The 20848-nt window shown below is 48.6% G+C and overlaps 1 protein-coding gene across 4 annotated transcripts in view; it reads right to left on the bottom strand.

The window, feature by feature from the left end:
• The window catches only part of ARHGEF19 (Rho guanine nucleotide exchange factor 19), a 93258-nt gene that overhangs the window by 24945 nt on the left and 47465 nt on the right, over positions 1-20848 (bottom strand). For 3 of the 4 annotated variants that reach the window (XM_088463239.1, XM_088463238.1, XM_088463242.1), the window contains exons 2-5: positions 13066-13562; positions 10347-10658; positions 7061-7154; positions 1641-1786 (exon numbers count right to left, since the gene is read on the bottom strand). In XM_088463239.1, the coding sequence (XP_088319365.1) occupies positions 1641-1786; positions 7061-7154; positions 10347-10658; positions 13066-13562 (1049 nt within the window). The remainder of the gene's footprint in view (positions 1-1640; positions 1787-7060; positions 7155-10346; positions 10659-13065; positions 13563-20848) is intronic. The other variant, XM_088463241.1, reaches the window with a different exon arrangement.

The following is a 20848-nucleotide window of genomic DNA, read 5'->3' as shown; positions in this document are numbered from 1 at the left end:
TTGAACGGCGTTATAGAGCGTGCATAGTTAAGCTCGTGCCGTACGTCTCAATGTACGCCGGAAGCTGCCACAATCCTGCGGATGGTTAGGGCTTCCAAAGTTGTGCATATGGGTTCGATGGTTCTCTGTGTAACCGATGTTTTCGCAAGCCTGCATACTGATCAAGCATAGGGGGTCATTCAGACCCACTCGCGAGCGGCAGTCCGCTCGCAAGTGGGTCGATGTTCCCCACTGCGCATGCGCACGAAGGAGGAAGCTCCGTCGCGCGCATGCGCGAGACCCGGCGAGCGAAGGACTTTCCATCGCTCTGGGTCTCGCACCAAAGGGGGCGTGCTGTCGATGTTGATTGACAGCACGCTCCCTTTGGTGGGCGTTCCGGGGGCGTGCCTGCCAGACGGAGGCGTTCCTATGGGAACGCCTACCGTCTGAAGCCGGCCCTAGTGATGGGAACGCCTACCGTCTGAAGCCGGCCCTAGTGATGTCAGTGATGTCAGTGGGAGTGATTTTGGCTCTGATAGAGCCAAAATCACTCCTGGCCTTGCGGTTGAGAAACCCGACTACAGGGTTTCTCTCGCAAGTCCGATGGTCGCGATGGTCAAGACCATCGCGACCATCTTGTTGGACGCTCGTATATGCTGTGGGTGGTGACCCACAGCTATACGAGCGTCCAGGAGGACGCTCCATTTTAATGGAGGTGGGCGCTGATTCAGAGCGAGCGCTCTGGTCAGAGCGTCCGGCTCTGAATCAGGGCCATAGTGTAAAGGGAGGTGGGCTGGCTTTATGTAGTGCTGGAAGTCTGCATCTTGTGTTGCGATTGTCGAGCGTATGCATTCATTAGTATATTCTCGCAGCGGCCATGTACGTGCAAATGCTTCCTTGCGATCCTTGCTGAATCGGGCCCATTGACCGAAAAGAACAGTAGGAAGAAACAAAGGGCCTGATTCAGAGCCGCTCGTAAGCGGCCGCTCATTCGCACAACTGCGCATGCGTATGGGTTGTAATACACATGCGCGAACCAGTCATTGCGGTTGGAAATTGTGTGCCCCGCAAAATAGCGAATGCCTGCTAATTTGAGTGACAGAATGAGGCGTTTGTGGGTGGTAACAGGGGAAGGTGCTTGAAAACGGGGAGTGGAGATCCGAACGCAGGCGTGCCAAAAAGTCAAAACGGGCGTTTTAAGGGTCTGCATATTTAACAAAGCAGCGTCATCGCCCACGTCACTTGGTTGTTTCTTAGCCTGAACTGTTCGCATGATTGCGGTAGGAAAATCCAACCACAAGCACTGCGAGCAGTTCAGATGCCTTTCGATGTACTCGATTAATCAAATAAATAGCGGAGATGATGTAGGATGCGAGCGGCCAGGGGGCGTCTTTACAAAATAGTGAGCGCATATTTCATTCACTCGCTCAGACATAGAGGCGTCAACAGACCGCAAAGAGCGAGCGCTCAATTTAAATGGCCGGCCCCTTTTTCTGAACGACCGTTCGCAAATAGCGTCCGGCTCTGAATCAGGCCCAAAGATCAGGCTATTTGTTTAGTAAGAGCTGCAGGAGGATTTGTACGAAGCAGTAAATGAACGCTGGTATATGCATATACAGATAGGGCTGAGATACAATAATATATGTAATATAAAGACTTACAGCTCAGCAGGAAGCGTGACTGTCTTCTCTGGGACTTCGTGTCACCCGAGGGGTCCTGCGTCTCCTCACAAGATGACTGTCTCAGCTGGCATTGCTCCTCTCTCTCCTCGCTGGGTGGTTTCCCGAGACCCTCTGTGAGTTTGTTCCTGAAAGGGTAAATGAAGCCGGTTCAGCCTCCAGTCTCTCTGCAGCCTTTCTGGCACTGGGGGAGGCAGAGAGTGGAGGCTGAGGCCGAACAATTGAAGGGCAAGTGTTGAAAATTCCTTCAAAACGAGCAAACAAAGAGTCATTTAGCAGCGCACTAGAACAAGGAACCGTGAACAAAACAGATCCCCAGAAATAAGGAAAACACTCAAATAAACACATATATTAGTTCCTCTGGATATGACTTCCGGCGTAGTGACAGAAGTAGAGTCTACTGGCAGAAATGTTGGAGGAAGCTCATCTCTACAGCCTGAGCTTTTAGGTGGGATTATCATCTGTTGCCTCCAGTTGTATCTGAGGTGGGATTATCTCTTGCCTTCAATTGTATCTGAGGTGGGATTATCTCTTGCCTTCAATTGTATCTGAGGTGGGATTATCTCTTGCCTTCAGTTGTATCTGAGGTGGGATTATCTGTTTCCTCCAGTTGTAGCTTTGTTACATACAACTGAGCCATCACCTTGGACCTCTTTGGCTCACTGCGAGTGGCTGAATTAATTGGCTCATCAGGATAGTGGGTTGGAGATCATTAGGTGGTGGGATGGAGTGAGATGGAGGCATCATTAGGTGGTGCTCACCTGTCTTTTCTCATTTAGAGGTCCAGTACAAATCAGTTAGGGAAAAATAGATTATTACGTTACATGCTCTACCCAACTCACCCCCATGGCTTTTCTCCAACCTCTGTACCATGTTACATAGCTGCCCTCAGTCTACTGGCTTTCTCCTTACTTATAAGAAGCCTTTCCCACTTTCTAGGCACCAATTTGCCAGGTCAGCCTGGGCAGGGTAGATGTTGATACATTGCAATTTGGCACGCACTCATCCCGCATTGGTGCTGCCACTGAGTTTGGATGGAGACTATTCAGGTGGGAATCATGTATAAATTGACTGTAGGTGCATGTCATCCGCACGGATGGAACTTGGGTACTATTGCGGATCATGCTTGGGAAGATAGAGAAGTGTTGATTGCCGACTTCTGCAGGTATGACCACTGTCACGATGTTCATGTTGGGGCAAGTCATTTGTATTATGTGTGTTTTCTGGATCTAGCTGTTAATGTATGTATAGTTGCAGCCCTTTATAGCCAGCTCCTAGGTGGCAGCATAAAAAGTTGGTCAGAAATGATCCCACACTTGATTTGGAATCAACCTCATTACTATCAGGAACATTAGCAAGGTTAGAGAGATGTGCTAGATTGTATCATGCTTGTGGTCTCTGCCATCTGGATCAAGAGGGCCTCATCCCGGCTTATTTGTAATACTGGGTGCACTATCAATAAATATGGCGATACCCTTGTTTTTGTTGGGGAAAAGAGGCCAATTTAGGGTATGTAATGGCCTCTCTGCTGGCAGTTTATCTGAGGTGGGGTTTGATGGGTGTAGTGGTACGTGATTTTCAAAAACTCACAAGTGGACACTAGAGGATATCTATGGGTTTTGGCCTTAGAGTGGTCAAGAAGGAACCTCCTTCTGGTGAGGAGTTACATCATGTGGTATGTGGATTTGGCATGTCATCCGTGATCATGTGTTAATAAATTAATCTGCAGACCCCTTCCCTTTTGTTCCACCACATGGCGTTATGTAGTTTGGGGAGTGGTGGCCATCATGTGTTTAGTTTTGGTTAAAAGGAGACAGATGCAAGTGCAATTGTTAGACATGTTACCATATCTCTTAGTGAGTCAATCCCACCCAAGACATTGACATGGACTGAGCCCACAGACTCCTCACCTTCACATGACGCTAACGGTGAATGCTAGATGTAAAAAATGTTTGCAAAACTCAATCTCCCATCTCCCCTTATCTGATTTCTGGAGGTCTCACCCATGAGACCGCCATCCTCCACCCTGATAAAAATAAGATCTCCCAGATTTGCAGAACATAACACCCAATGTTGAGCCCACCACCCGCTACGTGATTCTGTCTCTGGAACATGAATCTGTCGGTGAGTTGGAAAGTGTGTGCTGGACCAATAAAAGGTGGGCGCTGCTCTGCAAATCAGGTCCCCATCCCGTCATAGGCAGGCCCGCCAAGAGCTGTGGCGAGCCCCGGTAATAGGGGGCGTGGCCTAATTGGGAAGGCGTGGCCACGCCCCCTAGCCGAGAAAAAAAAAAGATTTGCAGCACCGCGAAGCGCCGCCTCAGCCCGGCGCCCCCTCAGCCCGGCGCAAAGCTAGGGTGGGGCGCGATCAGTGTGATCGCTCCCCCGCACAGGCATAGGAGACTGCTGTGGCTGCTGCTCAGCACACGCTGTGAGGGGGGGAGCGTCGCCGGACCCGGGCCCCCGCCGGGCCCCTCAGGAAGCCCGGGCCCCGGTAATCTGTATCCGCTCCCCCCCCTCTCGGCACCCCTGGTCATAGGACCCCCACACGTCACCAGGGGGAGGGGGCAGAACGCTTTTATAAAATTTTGTATTTAGGGCCTGATTCAAAGCCGCTCGTGAGTGCACAGCGCTCGCAAGTAGCACGATGTTTGGCCACTGCGCATGCGCCGCGTCCGGCGTGCGCGAGCCCCGCCGAGCGACTGAACTTCAGTCACTATGAGGCTCGCTACGAGACGGGGCGGCTGTTGATAGTGAGTGACAGCTCGCCCCGTTTTGTAGGCTGGTAGGGGGTGGCTGCACAAACGCAGGCATTCCCTTAGGAACGCCTGGCGTTTGTGGGAGGACCTACTGACATCACTAGTGATGTCAGTAGTGGACTTCCTGCTATATTAGAGCAGGGAGTCCACTCGGCCTTGCGGCAGCCAAGACCCTACCCCAGGGTCTCGTCGGAAGCCCGATGGTCGCGATAATCGCGACAGTCTCCAGCCCTCTCGCACAAGCTGTGGGTTGACACCCACAGCTTTGCGAGTGGGCTGGAGACAAAAAAAAAAACACCCACAGACCCTGCGAGCTGCCTGCGGCAGCGCGAGCGGGTCTGAATCAGGGCCTTAGCCTTTGGAGTATATTTACTAAAGTGCGATGTTTTTTTTAAGTGGAGATGTTGCCCATAGCAACCAATCAGATTCTACTTAACATTTATCTAGCACCTTATAGAAGATAATAGCTAGAATCGGATTGGTTGCTATGGGCAACATCTCTACTTCTAAAAACCCGCACTTTAGTAAATATACTCCCTTATGTGTTTTTTCTCTTTGTTTTTTTTTCCCAGCCAGCCAGAGTATATTGGAGTAAAGGACATGTACATAAAATAACAGTAACAGTTCCCTTATTTATATGTTCCCTTATTTCCTTAGGGCCTCATTCAGCATGGATCGCAATTGCAAACGTGTACGCAGACCGGCCGATGGTGCGTACTGCACATGCGCAGCGATAGCATTGCACACAGGAATTTCATCGCAGAGTGCGTGACAGTCCGTGAGCGTTTGGGGGTGGTGGCGGGGCAGTGGTCGGAAAAACGCAGACGTGCCTGTCCGTTTGAACGCCGTTTCATGGGCGTGCATACATTAGCCTGAGTACTCACTGCGTGCGACGAGACTTGCAATTTCTGAGACAGGTCAGAGCTGCTGTGATTGTGTGTGACGGGCCGATGTTACTCGATGTTACCGATGTTTACGCAGGACTGAGAGGTACTACGGATGTGAGAGAGCAGCAGTGGGTGTCTCTATGCTGGCTGAGCGGTGGCAGACCTTACATTATTTGCGCAGTAGCATTTCGTGCGATTACGGAGCTGCGATCTCAATTGCGATGCATGCCGAATCAGTCCCTTAGTTCGGTTAGCTTTCTGTGCTCTAAAGCCATGTATGTATATCATCAGAATATGGATTTATTTATAGGACAGAGCTCTGCAGTGTGAATAGTTGTATCTAGACTGAAGCTTATTGTCGTGTCCCAGGGGAATATAAATAACAGCCTTTACTGATGATATAAATACATGATGGGAAAGCACAGAGGAAATGTAGAAATAATAAGCCAATAGAGCCATTCAGAGCATGAGCGCTTATGTGCCAAAAACAAAAAAAGCAGTATAAATTAATTATCTGAGAAAACGCCATTCTGCGCAGCTCGGCACCATGGTCAGATGCGCCAGGCTTACGTCAGACATACGTCAGATACACTTACATCCAGTTTTGTAAACTTTATGAAATAGTCATTTGCTATTAGGTTTTAATTAAATAATAATAATAATAATAATAATAATAATTAAAAAAATAAATACAGGTCTAATTTTCATTCTCATGTACAAAAAATAAGACTCTTGCTAATATATAATGACAGAATCACGTAATATACGCATGACGTGAGCGGTGGAAAAACAGAAGTGAGTAATCAGCCAATCGGATGTGGTTACAGGAAACATGGCTCCGGGGTTAAGGAGTCGATGTTTGCATGATCTGCGTCCAATGCCGCCTATGTGTACACAGTTGCGGACAGCAGTGATGGCTCCAGTGGACGCCTCGGTACAAGTCCCGGCCGCTGTTCCATTAGCTGAAAAGATCATAGCTGCGGCAGCATTAGCCGAATCAGGCCCAATGTCTGTGGCAGCAATGTTTATAAACCTTGTCCATGTTCTGCAATGTTCTATACTGTAAGTCACTTGTTCTTGTTCTGTTCATACTATCTCTGTTCCCGTCAGCAGCTGCCCGACAGGAGCAGAGTGCGAAACAGCTGCAGCCCGACAGCGCTGGAAATCCCGATCGTGGATAGGTAAGTATCCACTAACCTAACCCTCCTAACCCTAACCCTCCTAACCCTAACCCTCCTTAGGGGTGCCTAACCCTAACTTCCCCCCCAAGTGCCTAACCCTAATCCCCCCTCTAAGTGCCTAACCCTAACCACCCCCTTCCCCGCTGCCTAAACCTAAGTCCCCCGGGGGGGTGCCTAACCCTAAGTCCCCCCCGGGGGTGTCTAACCCTCCCTCCCCCTAGCCTAACCCTCCCGGGGGGGTGCCTAACCCTAAGTCCCCCCCGGGAGCCCTAAACCTAACCCTCCCCCCCCGCGGCTGTCTGCTCGCGGCGCCCGGCATCACTACGATCGTGATGCCGGGCGCCGGTCTCCCGGCGTCGGGGAAATGCGGGCGTCTACATCTAGACGCCCGGCATTTCACCCTTGCCGGGATAAGACAGTCGGGAAGCTGGCTGCCGGTATATAGGCAGACGGCTTTCCGATTGCTTCCCCTGTTTACATGTCTGCGGACCTCTTGTGGCTCCACATAAACAAAGGATAATAATCTTACAGTGATATTGCAGTTAATGAAAGTCTTTGAGTGAGCAATGTACTTACCTGAGCCAGGAGGTGTCTGTGTCTGCGGCAGCTGGCTGAAGAAGACTTGTCACCCCCGCACTATTGCATCTCCTCTCCCTTCCTCCAGATTTCCCTATACATGAAGTCACAAGTTATTTCTGGAATTTCTGGTTTATAAGTAATAAATACGGAGAGGTGGTAGATAAGTATATTATGTTTATGTTTGTTGTCTCCATCATTCAAGTTCTGCAGTTACTTCTACTGGGAGGTGGCCCCATGTAACTAGCATTGAGAGTTCAGCTCTCACCGCTGCATCAGCACTCTCAGTGATGTCACTGGTTACTAGTGAATGGATAGGCTGCATTCTCAGTGATGTCAATGGTTACTAGTGAATGGATAGGCTGCTTTCTCAGTGAAGTCACTGGCTTCTAGTGAAGGGATTGGCTGCAATCTCAGTGATGTCACTGTTTTCTAGTGCATGGATAGGCTGCACTCTCAGTCATGTCACGGTCCTAGTTCCTAGTGAATGGATAAGTTGCACTCTCATTGATGTCACAGGTTCCTGAAGGATTGACTGAATTCTTAGTAATGTCATCGGTTATTAGTGAATGGATAGGCTGCATTCTCAGTGATGTCACTAGCTATCAGTGAATGTATAGTCTGCACTCTCAGTGATGTCACTGGTTCCTAGTGAACGCATAGGTTGCATTCTCAGTGATGTCACTGATTTCTAGCGAATGTACAGATTGCACTCTCAGTCATGTCACTGGTCCCTAAGGACTGGATAGACTGCATTCTCAGTGATGTCACTGGTCCCTAGTGAATGGCTAGGTTGCATTCTCAGTGATGTCACTAGGGGGCCTATTCATCATCACTTAATTTTTACAAAGGCAGATGAAAATGAACATTTTCACCTGCAATTGTAAAAATGAAGTTATCGGGCCATTCATCAAGAAGGTAAAGAAGGTAAGAAGGTACCTTCGTCCCGCGGAATGGCCCGCTGTCCCCATACACTAGTATGGGGACAGAATTCATCAAGCTCCGAAAATACAATATTTTTGGAGCTTGAGTGCGGTAGCATTCGCCATCTTCCTATGGGGATGAGGTCCGGGTTGCAAAAGAGGGATCCTTTAGGATCCCTCTGTCCCTGTCCGGCTTCTTCCGCTGGACATCGGCGCTCTTGTGCACATACGTGACCTGTAGGACATGCATGCACACTCCGGTCACTCCTCCGAAAGGGTTAGTGAAAAGATTCACTGCTCCGAAAAGGCATAGTGACGCCGCTCGCAGGGACATCTGACTTCACATCAGCTGTCACCGCGCCGGAGCAATGATGAATTGCTCCGGCAGCTGCGGCGAGTTAGAATGTTAATTATCGGGGTCCGTTCGGATGATAATTAACATCATGAATAGGCCCCTAGTTCATAGTGAATTGTTTAGCTGCACTCACAGTGATATCACTGGTTCCTACTAAATGGATAGCCTGCACTCTCAGTGATGTCACTGGCTCCTAGTGACTGGATAGGCTGCACTCTCAGTGATGTCACTGGCTCCTAGTGACTGGATAGACTGCACTCTCAGTGATGTCACTGGCTCCTAGTGACTGGATAGGCTGCACTCTCACTGATGTCACTGGCTCCTAGTGACTGGATAGGCTGCACTCTCACTGATATCACTGGCTCCTAGTGACTGGATAGGCTGCACTCTCACTGATATCACTGGCTCCTAGTGACTGGATAGGCTGCACTCTCAGTGATGTCACTGGCTCCTAGTGACCGGATAGGCTGCACTCTCACTGATATCACTGGCTCCTAGTGACCGGATAGGCTGCACTCTCACTGATATCACTAACTCCTAGTGACTGGATAGGCTGCACTCTCAGTGATGTCACTGGCTCCTAGTGACTGGATAGGCTGCACTCTCAGTGATATCTCTGGCTCCTAGTGACTGGATGGGCTGCACTCTCACTGATATCACTGGCTCTTAGTGACTGGATAGGCTACACTCTCAGTGATGTCACTGGCTCCTAGTGACTGGATAGGCTGCACTCTCAGTGATATCACTGGCTCCTAGTGACTGGATAGGCTGCACTCTCACTGATATCACTGGCTCCTAGTGACTGGATAGGCTGCACTCTCAGTGATGTCACTGGCTCCTAGTGACTGGATAGGCTGCATTCTCAGTGATATCACTGGCTCCTAGAGACTGGATAATCTGCACTCTCAGTGATGTCACTGGCTCCTAGTGACTGGATAGGCTGCACTCTCAGTGATATCACTGGCTCCTAGTGACTGGATAGGCTGCACTCTCAGTGATATCACTGGCTCCTAGTGACTGGATAGGCTGCATTCTCAGTGATATCACTGGCTCCTAGAGACTGGATAGGCTGCACTCTCAGTGATGTCACTGGCTCCTAGTGACTGGATAGGCTGCACTCTCACTGATATCACTGGCTCCTAGTGACTGGATAGGCTGCACTCTCAGTGATATCACTGGCTCCTAGTGACTGGATAGGCTGCACTCTCACTGATATCACTGGCTCCTAGTGACTGGATAGGCTGCACTCTCACTGATGTCACTGTCTCCTAGTGACTGGATAGGCTGCACTCTCAGTGATGTCACTGGCTCCTAGTGACTGGATAGGCTGCACTCTCAGTGATGTCACTGGCTCCTAGTGACTGGATAGGCTGCACTCTCAGTGATATCACTGGCTCCTAGTGACTGGATAGGCTGCACTCTCACTGATATCACTGGCTCCTAGTGACTGGATAGGCTGCACTCTCAGTGATGTCACTGGCTCCTAGTGACTGGATAGGCTGCACTCTCAGTGATGTCACTGGCTCCTAGTGACTGGATAGGCTGCACTCTCAGTGATATCACTGGCTCCTAGTGACTGGATAGGCTGCACTCTCAGTGATATCACTGGCTCCTAGTGAATGGATAGGGTGCACTCTCAGTGATGTCATTGGCTCCTAGTGACTAGATAGGCTGCACTCTCAGTGATGTCATTGGCTCCTAGTGACTGGATAGGCTGCACTCTCAGTGATATCACTGGCTCCTAGTGACTGGATAGGCTGCACTCTCAGTGATATCACTGGCTCCTAGTGATTGGATAGGCTGCACTCTCAGTGATGTCATTGGCTCCTAGTGACTGGATAGGCTGCATTATCAGTGATGTCACTGTTTCCTAGTGAACGGATAGGGTGTAATCTATGTATGAGACATGTACACTTTAGGCGTTTCATATAATTTGATGCTCTGTAATTTAGTTTCTGAGTAGATGTAAACGCAGCATGGCAAGATACCCAACTGGCACTGTACACACCTTCCTGGCCAGCAGATGCCCCTCTTTCTCTTAGGGTGATTTTGGTGGAGAGGGACTTGCCAATCCTAGCAGTGAAGTTGTTTCTACGCTGAGTAAGCTGCAGTTTGCTGATAAGCTCCGAGGCTGAGAATCTCCACCTCTCCTGCTCCACCTTACCAGGGGGCGCCGTCACCTCCAGAACGTCAGGAGACACCTTCACTTCAGCTGCTGCAGGACTGGGGTCTTCTACCTCAGGAAATACAGAGTCATCTTCTGCTGACGGGGAGGGCAGGGAGCTGCTGACATCCGGGAGATACAGGCGAAGTTTACGCCCTATGGTGGCAAAATATAATAAATGTTCTGTCAGAGTGTGCCAGTCAGGCCAGGAAATCACTCGATACCCAGGAGACATTTGTGCCAACCTCTACCTTTATTACCACCTTTTCTTTTTACCTATTATTATATTGCTGACCTCTCTAGTGATCTGCAGAACATTGCTCTGTCCCATCTATCCCCTGACATATACACAGTGATATATTCTGCAGATTATTACATTACTGTCCTCTAGAGACCTGCACAACATTTCTCTGTCCCATCCACTCTCTGACAGATACACAGTTATATATTCTGCAGGTTATTACATTACTGACTTCTCTAGAGACCTGCAGAACATTGCTCTGTACCATCTACCCCCTGACAGATACATACTGATATATTCTGCAGATTATTACATTACTGTCCCCTAGAGACATGCAGAACATTGCTCTGTCCCATCCACTCTCTGACAGATACACAGTTATATATTCTGCATATTATTACATTACTGACCTCTCTAGTGATCTGCAGAACATTTCTGTCCCATCTACCACCTGACAGATACACAGTTATATATTATGCAGATTATTACATTACTGTCCCCTAGAGACATGCAGAACATTGCTCTGTCCCATGTACCCCCTGACACATACATAGTGATATATTCTGCAGATTATTACATTACTGTCCCCTAGAGACATGCAGAACATTGCTCTGTCCCATCCACTCTCTGACAGATACACAGTTATATATTCTGCAGGTTATTACATTACTGACTTCTCTAGTGATCTGCAGAACATTGCTCTGTACCATCTACCCCCTGACAAGATACATACTGATATATTCTGCAGATTATTACATTACTGACCTCTAGTGATCTGCAGAACATTTCTCTGTCCCATCAGATACAATGAGGGGAATTCAGTTAGAGGCGAAGTGTTCGCCTGTCCGACTTTTCGCTTCATTCGCCTGTTTCAGAGGCTAATTCATTCCATGCTTGTCCCCACTTTTCGCCTAATTCAATTGCAAAGCAGGCGAAAACGGAAATAGGCGAATGCGGAACGGGCGAAAAGTACTGAAAGAATTGGGGAAATCAGTCTGTACCCCAGAAAAAGATACATTAACATAGGGAATCAATATAGATGTGTACTAATAGCCCTAATAAGACTATTTTGGGTACTTGAGTTGTGTAAATTGCTTGCTATTAGTGTCTTTGTAAAAGTGGTGAAGAACGGCATAAAGCTGTATTTTTTGGAGAAAATAACTAGTCCTCTCAAATATGGGGTACATGAAAATGGGGGCTCGCATATTTTTATGTCTCTAAAGTGAACTTTTTAAAAACATGAAAAATCCACCTGCTGCATGCACCTGCAATCCCAAAAACACCTGACCCATCCTTGGGGATCCCCAAGAAGCCTATTTCACTAGTTTTTATGTTTATCCCCCCACTTTTTAAACTTTCACCCCAAAAATGACATGTCTTTATTTTGCAGATTTGTCCTTTGGGGTGCTGTCCCAAGGGTTCTGAGTCGTTTCCCTACATTTGCACCCCAAAATAAAGATTTAGCATTTCTTTTCACCCGCTATCCATTGGAGAAACTTTTTTGGAGAATTGTTTCCGCTTAGGCGAAATTCTCCTGGAATTGAATTTGGCGACATTTTTTTTAGGCAAAATTTTTGCAAAAAAAACCAGGCGAAAATGGCTTTTTCGTCTCTAATTGAATATGGCCCATAGTGATATATTCTGCATATTATTATTATTATTATTATTATTATTTATTTATTTATTTTTAAAGACAAATTTTATTGAGAGGATGAGACATTGGGCCTGATTCAGACCCGCTCGCGAGCGCTCACAAGCGGGTCGATGTTGGGCCAGTGCACATGTGCGAGACCTGGATAGCGAAGGGCAAGCCATCGCTATGGGTCTCGCTACAAAGGGGGCATGCTGTCGATGGTGAGTGACAGCACGACCCCTTTGGTAGGCGTGCCGGGGGCGTGGCTGGCCAGACAAAGGCGTTCCCATGGGAACGCCTACCGTCTGGGGCCGGCCCCACTGACATCACTAGTGATCAGGGGCTGGCTGGCAACTTTTAGCCTGGGGGGCAAATGCATGTAGGCGGCCCTGGCAGAGGGGTAGCGTGTAGCCAGGGTGCCCAAAGAACATGCGTGCTACGGCGCCTCCCTCCCCCCCAGGGAGGAGGCGGGTCCATATGGGAGTAATGTAAAGTAAAAATTAGGAACAGCCCCGTCGTGGTGCCCATATGCAGTGCCCCAGGCACATTTTGGGTGTCACATATACAGGAACGGGAAGGTGGTTAATAATATAACACAGAACGCAGCATTGTAGCCTCGTCTGTGACACCAGAGAAATGGCACCATAGTGGAGGTCACATCGGGTCATTAGTGTCAGTCGGTCACTTACATGCCGATTTCGCCCGCTCTGAGCCCTGTGACGTTCGGCATAGTGGTCGCGGACTCTCATGGATGGGGAAAGATGGTGTTTCGGGCTGGTCACTCTCTGTACTACTGTTCCCTCTGTTATCTTGTGCACATAAATCTTCTGGGATGTGATATCTGTCTCCAGTGGGTGTTCTAGGCTCCATAAAGTGGTCAACTTCCTTTTTCTGGAAGGTCATGAACCAGGGATCCTCTATGTGATTCGTCACTCCAGGGATTCCGGGGTTAAGAGGACCCCGCACTGGGCTGAACCCCAACTGTCTCTCAGTACAAACAGTGGGGACTCCTCCAAAAGCCAAGCTTTCCTGCTGGTACATCACCACCCGATGCCGCTCTCTGGGTGGTGGGTCTCCAATGCCGGGCACCATACTGCGTTCACCTCCGTAGGGAAGCGGGCTGCGGTGTGGCTGGAAGTCTGGGAAAGCTTGGTACTCCATGAATATCGTGTTAGGGAGACCAGGCCTGCGGAACAGACAACGAATCAGTTTATGGCTGACAGCGAATGAAAGGCAAATATCATATATAATATACAAACATCTTACTGTATACAAAGGTATAAAATGCCATCTTGCATTTTATTATAAAACAGAAACATATACTCTATGGGATTGATCATAGTCCTACGGTATTGCTATCGCAGCTGCTACCATGGTAGCAGAGCGATAACAATGTTATGGTAATGCAGCAGGAGGCGTCACACCTCCTGAATGCATTACTGATCCGAGCTGCGTCCATGGATGCAGCATCTGCGTGATCTGCTGGCTCGAGTGACCATAGGGTCACTCACACCAGTGAATGCAGTTGCACAAAAGAGGCCAGGAAATCTCCTTCAGCCTGACGGAGATCCTGGCCTCGCCCCTCCCCCAAAACGGTGGTGACACGACTACGTTTGGGGAAATGGAGGCCGTCGCCACCCCCTCCCCATCCAGAAATGGCAGCAGACTGTCAATCACTGACAGTCTGCTGCCGCTCTGCGTGCGAACACGCAGAACCCGTAATGCACATGCACAGTATGGATCTTGTGCCGTCGCAGACCAGCACAATCGGAGATACATCTCTGAATTAGGCTCTGTGGGCCTGATTCAGACCCGCTTGCAAGTGGGTCGATGGCCGGGCAGTGCACATGGGAGCCCCGGAGTGAGGGAGAAATCACTTGCTCCGGCGCTCGCAACCAAAAGGGGCAGCTCTTGATGTTGATCGACAGCTCGCCCCGTTTGGTAGGCGTGTCGGGGAGGGGGGGGTGGCTGGCCAAACAGGGGGCGGCCCCACTGACATCACGAGTGATGTCAGTGGTGAGCTTCCGGCTCTATTAGAGCCGGAAGCTCACTGGGGCTTGCGACGGACGAGAGCCTACCACAAGGGTCTCGTTGCAAGCCCAATGGTCGCAACCATCATCTGGCCGCTCACTAAAGCTGTGGGTGGTCGCCCACAGCTTAGCGAGCGGCCAGGAGGACGAACAAAAAAAAACATGCGGCCGCCCTGGTTGAGACCGAGCACTCGCTTTTTGCGAGCGGCTCTGAATCAGGCCCTGTATTCCTATATGAGACTACAAAATATTTGCGTGTATCCCCTGAAAACAGCTGTATGCTCCGCAGCACGCACAGTTGATAAAAATGCGAGCTACGTCTGCAGAGCCGGCATGGGTGCAGCTCTGTCTCATATAGCAGTTAGGTAATGAAGCATTTACATGGGTAGCAGTTGGTAAATGTGACAGCGGGCTGGCGGGTGCATTACTCTGAGCATTCTGTGTACTATATTAGAAGCTGCAGACTGTTACATGTATCAGGACAACACACAGCAAATACTTTTACAGCTCATTAGCATAATGAAATTCCATCTGTTATAAGGTGGAGGGAATCAGCTGTCTGTCAGTGTCTGAACCTGCACAGCCCGGAGCTTCTACTACACTGTGACTGCCATCCCCACTGAATGTCAGCCGCGTGTAACCAATACTAGAGTTCTGAGCACTTATGCTGTACCCCACACAAAGTGCTACCCCCCCAAGATGTGTCCCTGTAGCCAGCACCGTAACAGGGCTCTAATGCGCCCTGTGGTAGCCCTCGCCCCTGAGCGTGCAACGTCATGACATCGCTCGCATGACTTAATTACGTCGCACAGAGGGCAGCACTGGTAAGTGCAACGCAGACTGGAGTGTCCTGAGGATGCTTTGATTGGCTGTGCAGGCTGCAGGATGCCTGTCTTAAGCATCTAAAGGACTGTTCGGCTGCGCAGGAACTCAGAAACCCCCCCTAGTGCACACCCAGATACATAGCCCCCTCACACATGTATATACCCCCCCCCATTTATGTACGTGCATTCCCCACCGCCAAAAATATACCCCTACACATGTACCCCTCCCACCTAGATACACCCCCCCCCGCACCCGAGATAAGTCCCTACATCCCAGCACCCAGATTTATCCCTGCATCCCACCCTCCCAGATATATCCCCACACTCAGAGGCCCCTTTATTAGGTGCGCCAATACATGGGCTCATTAATATAAATATCTAATCAGCCAATCATATGGCAATAACTCAATGCATAGTAGCATGCAGACAAGTGTCAGTAGGTTCAGTTCTTGTTCAGGCCAAACAGCAGAATGGGAGAGAAATGTGACTAGCTTGTGACAACGGATCAGGCTGGTGGATTCGTAATGAAGTGGGAAATACTTCCTAGGCACCGATTAGGCAGTTTAATACTAAAAGAGTATAAATGCTGCTGCCTACCTGAGTATTGTCGCTGACCATGCGCACCCATCTATAGCCACAGGGGTCGATTCAGACCTGGACGCTAAGCTACGCTCTCTCGCAGCCCAAAGGGACCGGGTATGCAAATTCTGCGATCGCACTGGTGTAAGGACGCCCTCTATGTATTTAAAAGAGACAGCATAGCGAACGCACGCCAGTCTAAAGACGCCCTCTTTGCTTTCTTAACACACATCATCTCCAGGAAGTGTATGATTAATCGGTAACATCGAGAGCCATCGGAGCTGCACGCAACACTTGAGGTAGACCCTACCCCACCGCAAAAACTGCGATCACTGCAGGCTGAAATACAACCAAGTGATGCGTACAATGACACATCTTTGCTAATTATGCACACCCATAAAACTCAGTTTTGGCGCCCAGACACGCCTGCGTTCACAGCACCACTCCCTCGTTCACAAGCACCTTCCCGTTACCACCCACAAACGGCGCATTCTGTCAATCAAAGTAGCGTCCAGTGACTGGTATGCGCATGCATATTTTGCCGCATACACATGCGCAGACGGGCAACAATCGCCCATAGCGTGCATCCGTTGTTTAGCGATCGGGTCTGAATCGGGCCCACAGTCTGTCTAATTGCTGCTACTAGCAGGATAGCGCGCCATGTCAGACAGCACACGTTATCCCACGCTGGTACCATGTACATGATAACGAGGTCAGTGTACTGCAATTTCTGCCACAGTCACCAGGTCTCAGTACTGTAAGTAATAATGTGGCCTTTGTTTCATATATCTCTATATCCCTACCAGTGGCGGATTTTACACAGAACCGTCAGCCCTTCCCAATAAAATCCGCCACCGTAGTGAGCCAGTTGCAGTCCGTGACTGCACTGGCTACACTGTGACTGGCAGTGGCTTCCCATTGGAGGCGCTACCTGTCAGTCACATACACAACAGGCAGTCTCAGGGAGAAGCCTTTTCGGGCTGCTCTACCTGGCTTCTAGGGGCTGCAGCTGATACAGTCCCTAGAAGCTGGCATTTTGCGCATGTGTGAAGCCACTGCCACTTTTGTGCATGTGCCGATCCCAGCGCCTGCCAGGTTAATTGCGCAGGCGCTGGGACGCTGGTCTTCTTCAAGTATTCACAACTCTTTTTTACACATTTTATGTTATAGCCTTATTCCAAAATGGAATAAATTAATTTTTGTCCTCAAAGTTCTACCCACAATGCCCCATACTGACAACGTGTCAAAAGTTTTTTTTTAGATTTTTGCAAATATATCATGCATCCCACACACTGACATACATCCTACACACATATATCATGCATCCCACACACTGACATACATCCTACACACATATATCATGCATCCCACACACTGACATACATCCTACACACATATATCATGCATCCCACACACTGACATACATCCTACACACATATATCATGCATCCCACACACTGACATACATCCTACACACATATATCATGCATCCCACACACTGACATACATCCTACACACATATATCATGCATCCCACACACAGACATACATTCCACACACAGACATACATCCTACACACATATATTGTGCATCCCACACACAGACATCCCACACACACACAGACATACAGTCAGGTGCATAAATATTGGGACATTGACAGAATTTTCAGATTTTGGCCTCTATTCACCACCACAATGGTTTTGAAATGAAACAAACAAGATGTGCTTTACCTGCAGACTTTCAGATTTAATTTGAGGGTAATTACATCCAAATCAGGTGAACGGTGTAGGAATTACAAAGGTTTCTATATTTGCCTCCCACTTTTTAAGGGGCCAAAAGTAATGGGACTATCAACTCAAAAGCTATTTCATGGACAGGTGTGGGCAGAGTCCCTCGTTATTTCATTATCAATCAAGCAGGTAAAAGGTCTGGAGTTGATTCTAGGTGTGACATTTGCATTTGGAATCAGTTGCTGTCGACTCTCAATATGAGATCCAAAGAGCTGTCACTATCAGTGAAGCAAGCCATCATTAGGCTGAAAAATCAAAACAACCATCAGAGAGATAGCAAAAACATTAGGTGTGGCCAAATCAACTGTTTGGAACATTCTTAAAAAGAAAGAACGCATCGGAGAGCTCAGCAACACCAAAAGACCCGGAAGACCATGGAAAACAACTGTGGTGGATGACAGAAGAATTATTTCCCTTGCGAAGAAAAACCCCTTCACAACATTTGGCTAAATCAAGAACACTCTCCAGGAGGTAGGTGTATATGTGTCAAAGTCAACAATCAAGAGAAGACTTCACAAGAGTGAATATAGAGGGTTCACCACAAGATGAAAGCCATTGGTGAGCCTCAAAAACAGGAAGACCAGATTAGAGTTTGCCAAACAACATCTAAAAAAGCCATTACAGTTCTGGAACAACATCCTATGGACAGATGAGACAAAGATCAACTTGTACCAGAGTGATGGGAAGAGAATAGTATGGAGAAGGAAAGGAACTGCTCATGATCCAAAACATACCACCTCATCAGTGAAGCATGGTGGTGGTAGTGTCATGGCGTGGGCATGTATGGCTGCCAATGGAACTGGTTCCCTTGTATTTATTGATGATGTGACAGCAGAATGAATTCTGAAGTGTTTCGGGCAATATTATATGCTCATATTCAGTCAAATGCTTCAGAACTCATTGGACGGCACTTCACAGTGCAGATGGACAATGACCCGAAGCATACTGCAAAAGCAACCAAAGAGTTTTTTAAGGCTAAAAAGTGGAATGTTATGCAATGGCCAAGTCAATCCCCTGACCTGAATCCGATTGAGCATGCATTTCACTTGATGAAGACAAAACTGAAGGGAAAATGCCCCAAGAACAAGCAGGAACTGAAGACATTTGCAGTAGAGGCCTGGCAGAGCATCACCAGGGATGAAACCCAGCGTCTGGTGATGTCTATGCGTTCCAGACTTCAGGCTGTAATTGCCTGCAAAGGATTTGCAACAAAGTATTCAAAAGTGAAAGTTAGATTTAGGATTGTTTAGTTTGTCCCATTACTTTTGGCCCCTTAAAAAGTGGGAGGCACATATAGAAACCGTAGTAATTCCTACACCGTTCACCTGATTTGGATGTAATTACCCTCAAATTAAATCTGAAAATCTGCAGTTAAAGCACATCTTGTTTGTTTCATTTCAAAGCCATTGTGGTGGTGAATAGAGGCCAAAATATTAAAATTCTGTCAATGTCCCAATATTTATGCACCTGACTGTATATCATACATTCCACACACACATATATCATGCATTCCACACACACATCTATCATTCATCCCACACACAGGACCGGCCCTAGCCCAAATTTTTTGGTAAGCAAGTATATTTTTTGGCGCCCCCCTATGCAGTGCCCCTTTTACAGTGCCACCGGTAGTGGGCCCCCTGTGCAGTGCCCCAAGTAGTATTCCCCTTATATAGTGCCCCCAGTAGTAGTCCTCCTATGCAGTGCACCCAGTAGTGGTACCCCCTATGCAGTGCCCCTTTTACAGTGCCCCCGGTAGTGATCCCACCTGTGCAGTGCCCCTTGTGCCCCCAGTAGTATTCCCCTTATATAGTGCCCCAGTAGTACTCCCCCCCTATGCAGTACCCCCTATGCAATGCCCTTTATATAGTGCCCTCAGCAGTGGTCCCCCCCCTTGTAGTGCCCCTAGTAGTAGATCCCCCTCTTGTAGTGCCCCTAGTAGTAGTCCCCCCCTTGTAGTGCCCCCAGTAGTAATCCCCCCTTTGTAGTGCCCTCCGTAGTAATCCCCCCCTTGTAGTGCCCTCAGTACTAATCCCCCCTTGTAGTGCCCCAGTAGTATTTCCCCCCCCTTGTAGTGCCCCCAGTAGTATTACCCCCTGTAGTGTCCCCAGTAGTATTACCCCCTGTAGTGTCCCCAGTAGTATTCCCCCCTAGTAATCCCCCCCTTGTAGTGCCCCCAGTAGTAATCCACCTTCCCCCGCCTCCCGCAGTAGAGACGTAATAAGAATAAATAAAAAAAACACTTACCTGAAACCCGCTCCTGCTCCTGGTCCCGCCGCCGATATCAGCTCCTCTGTCCGCCGCTTTGCATTACGGGAGTGACGGCACGTCATGACGTCACTCCCATTACCAACTGCGGGAGCGGAAGATGTCCGGCTCTGGCAGTGGGAGCAGCAGCCGATGAGAGTCTGTCTGACTCTCATCAGCTGCTAAAGCAAACACACAGCTGCCGGCGCCGGTGGCTGTGTGTTTGTGCCGAGTAGTGCTGGCCGTCCGGTCAGCGCTACACACGTGGTGCAGCTGTGTCACAGAGACAGTCTGCCCGCGGCCCGCATGGTACGCAGCTGAGGCGCCCTCCACTATGTGGCGCCTTACGCAGCTGCGTACCATGCGTAACGGGAGAGCCGGCCCTGCCCACACACACATGTATCACATCCCACACACAGACATACATCCCACACACATATATCATGCATCCCACACACAGACATACATCCTACACACATATATCACATCCCACACACAGACATACATCAAACACACACATATATTATGCATCCCACACACAGACATACATCCTACACACATATATCATGCATCCCACACACTGACATACATCCCACACACATATATCATGCATCCCACACACAGACATACATCCTACACACACGTTATCATACATCCCACACACAGACATACATCCCACACACACAAATATCATACATCCCACACCCACACAAATATCATACATCCCACACCCACACAAATATCATACATCCCACACACACATATATCATACATCCCACACACACATATATCATACATCCCACACACACATATATCATACATCCCAAACACATATAACATACATCCCACACACACATATATCATACATCCTACACACACTTATATCATACATCCCGCACACAGATATATCATACATCCCACACACACAGACATACATCCTACACACACTTATATCATACATCCTACACACACTTATATCATACATCCCACACACACTTATATCA

This window comes from Taudactylus pleione, unplaced genomic scaffold (genome assembly GCF_031769625.1).
Source record: "Taudactylus pleione unplaced genomic scaffold, aTauple2 ptg001334l, whole genome shotgun sequence".
Taxonomy (NCBI): Eukaryota; Metazoa; Chordata; class Amphibia; order Anura; family Myobatrachidae; genus Taudactylus; species Taudactylus pleione.
This window is presented reverse-complemented; position numbering and strand designations above follow the sequence as displayed.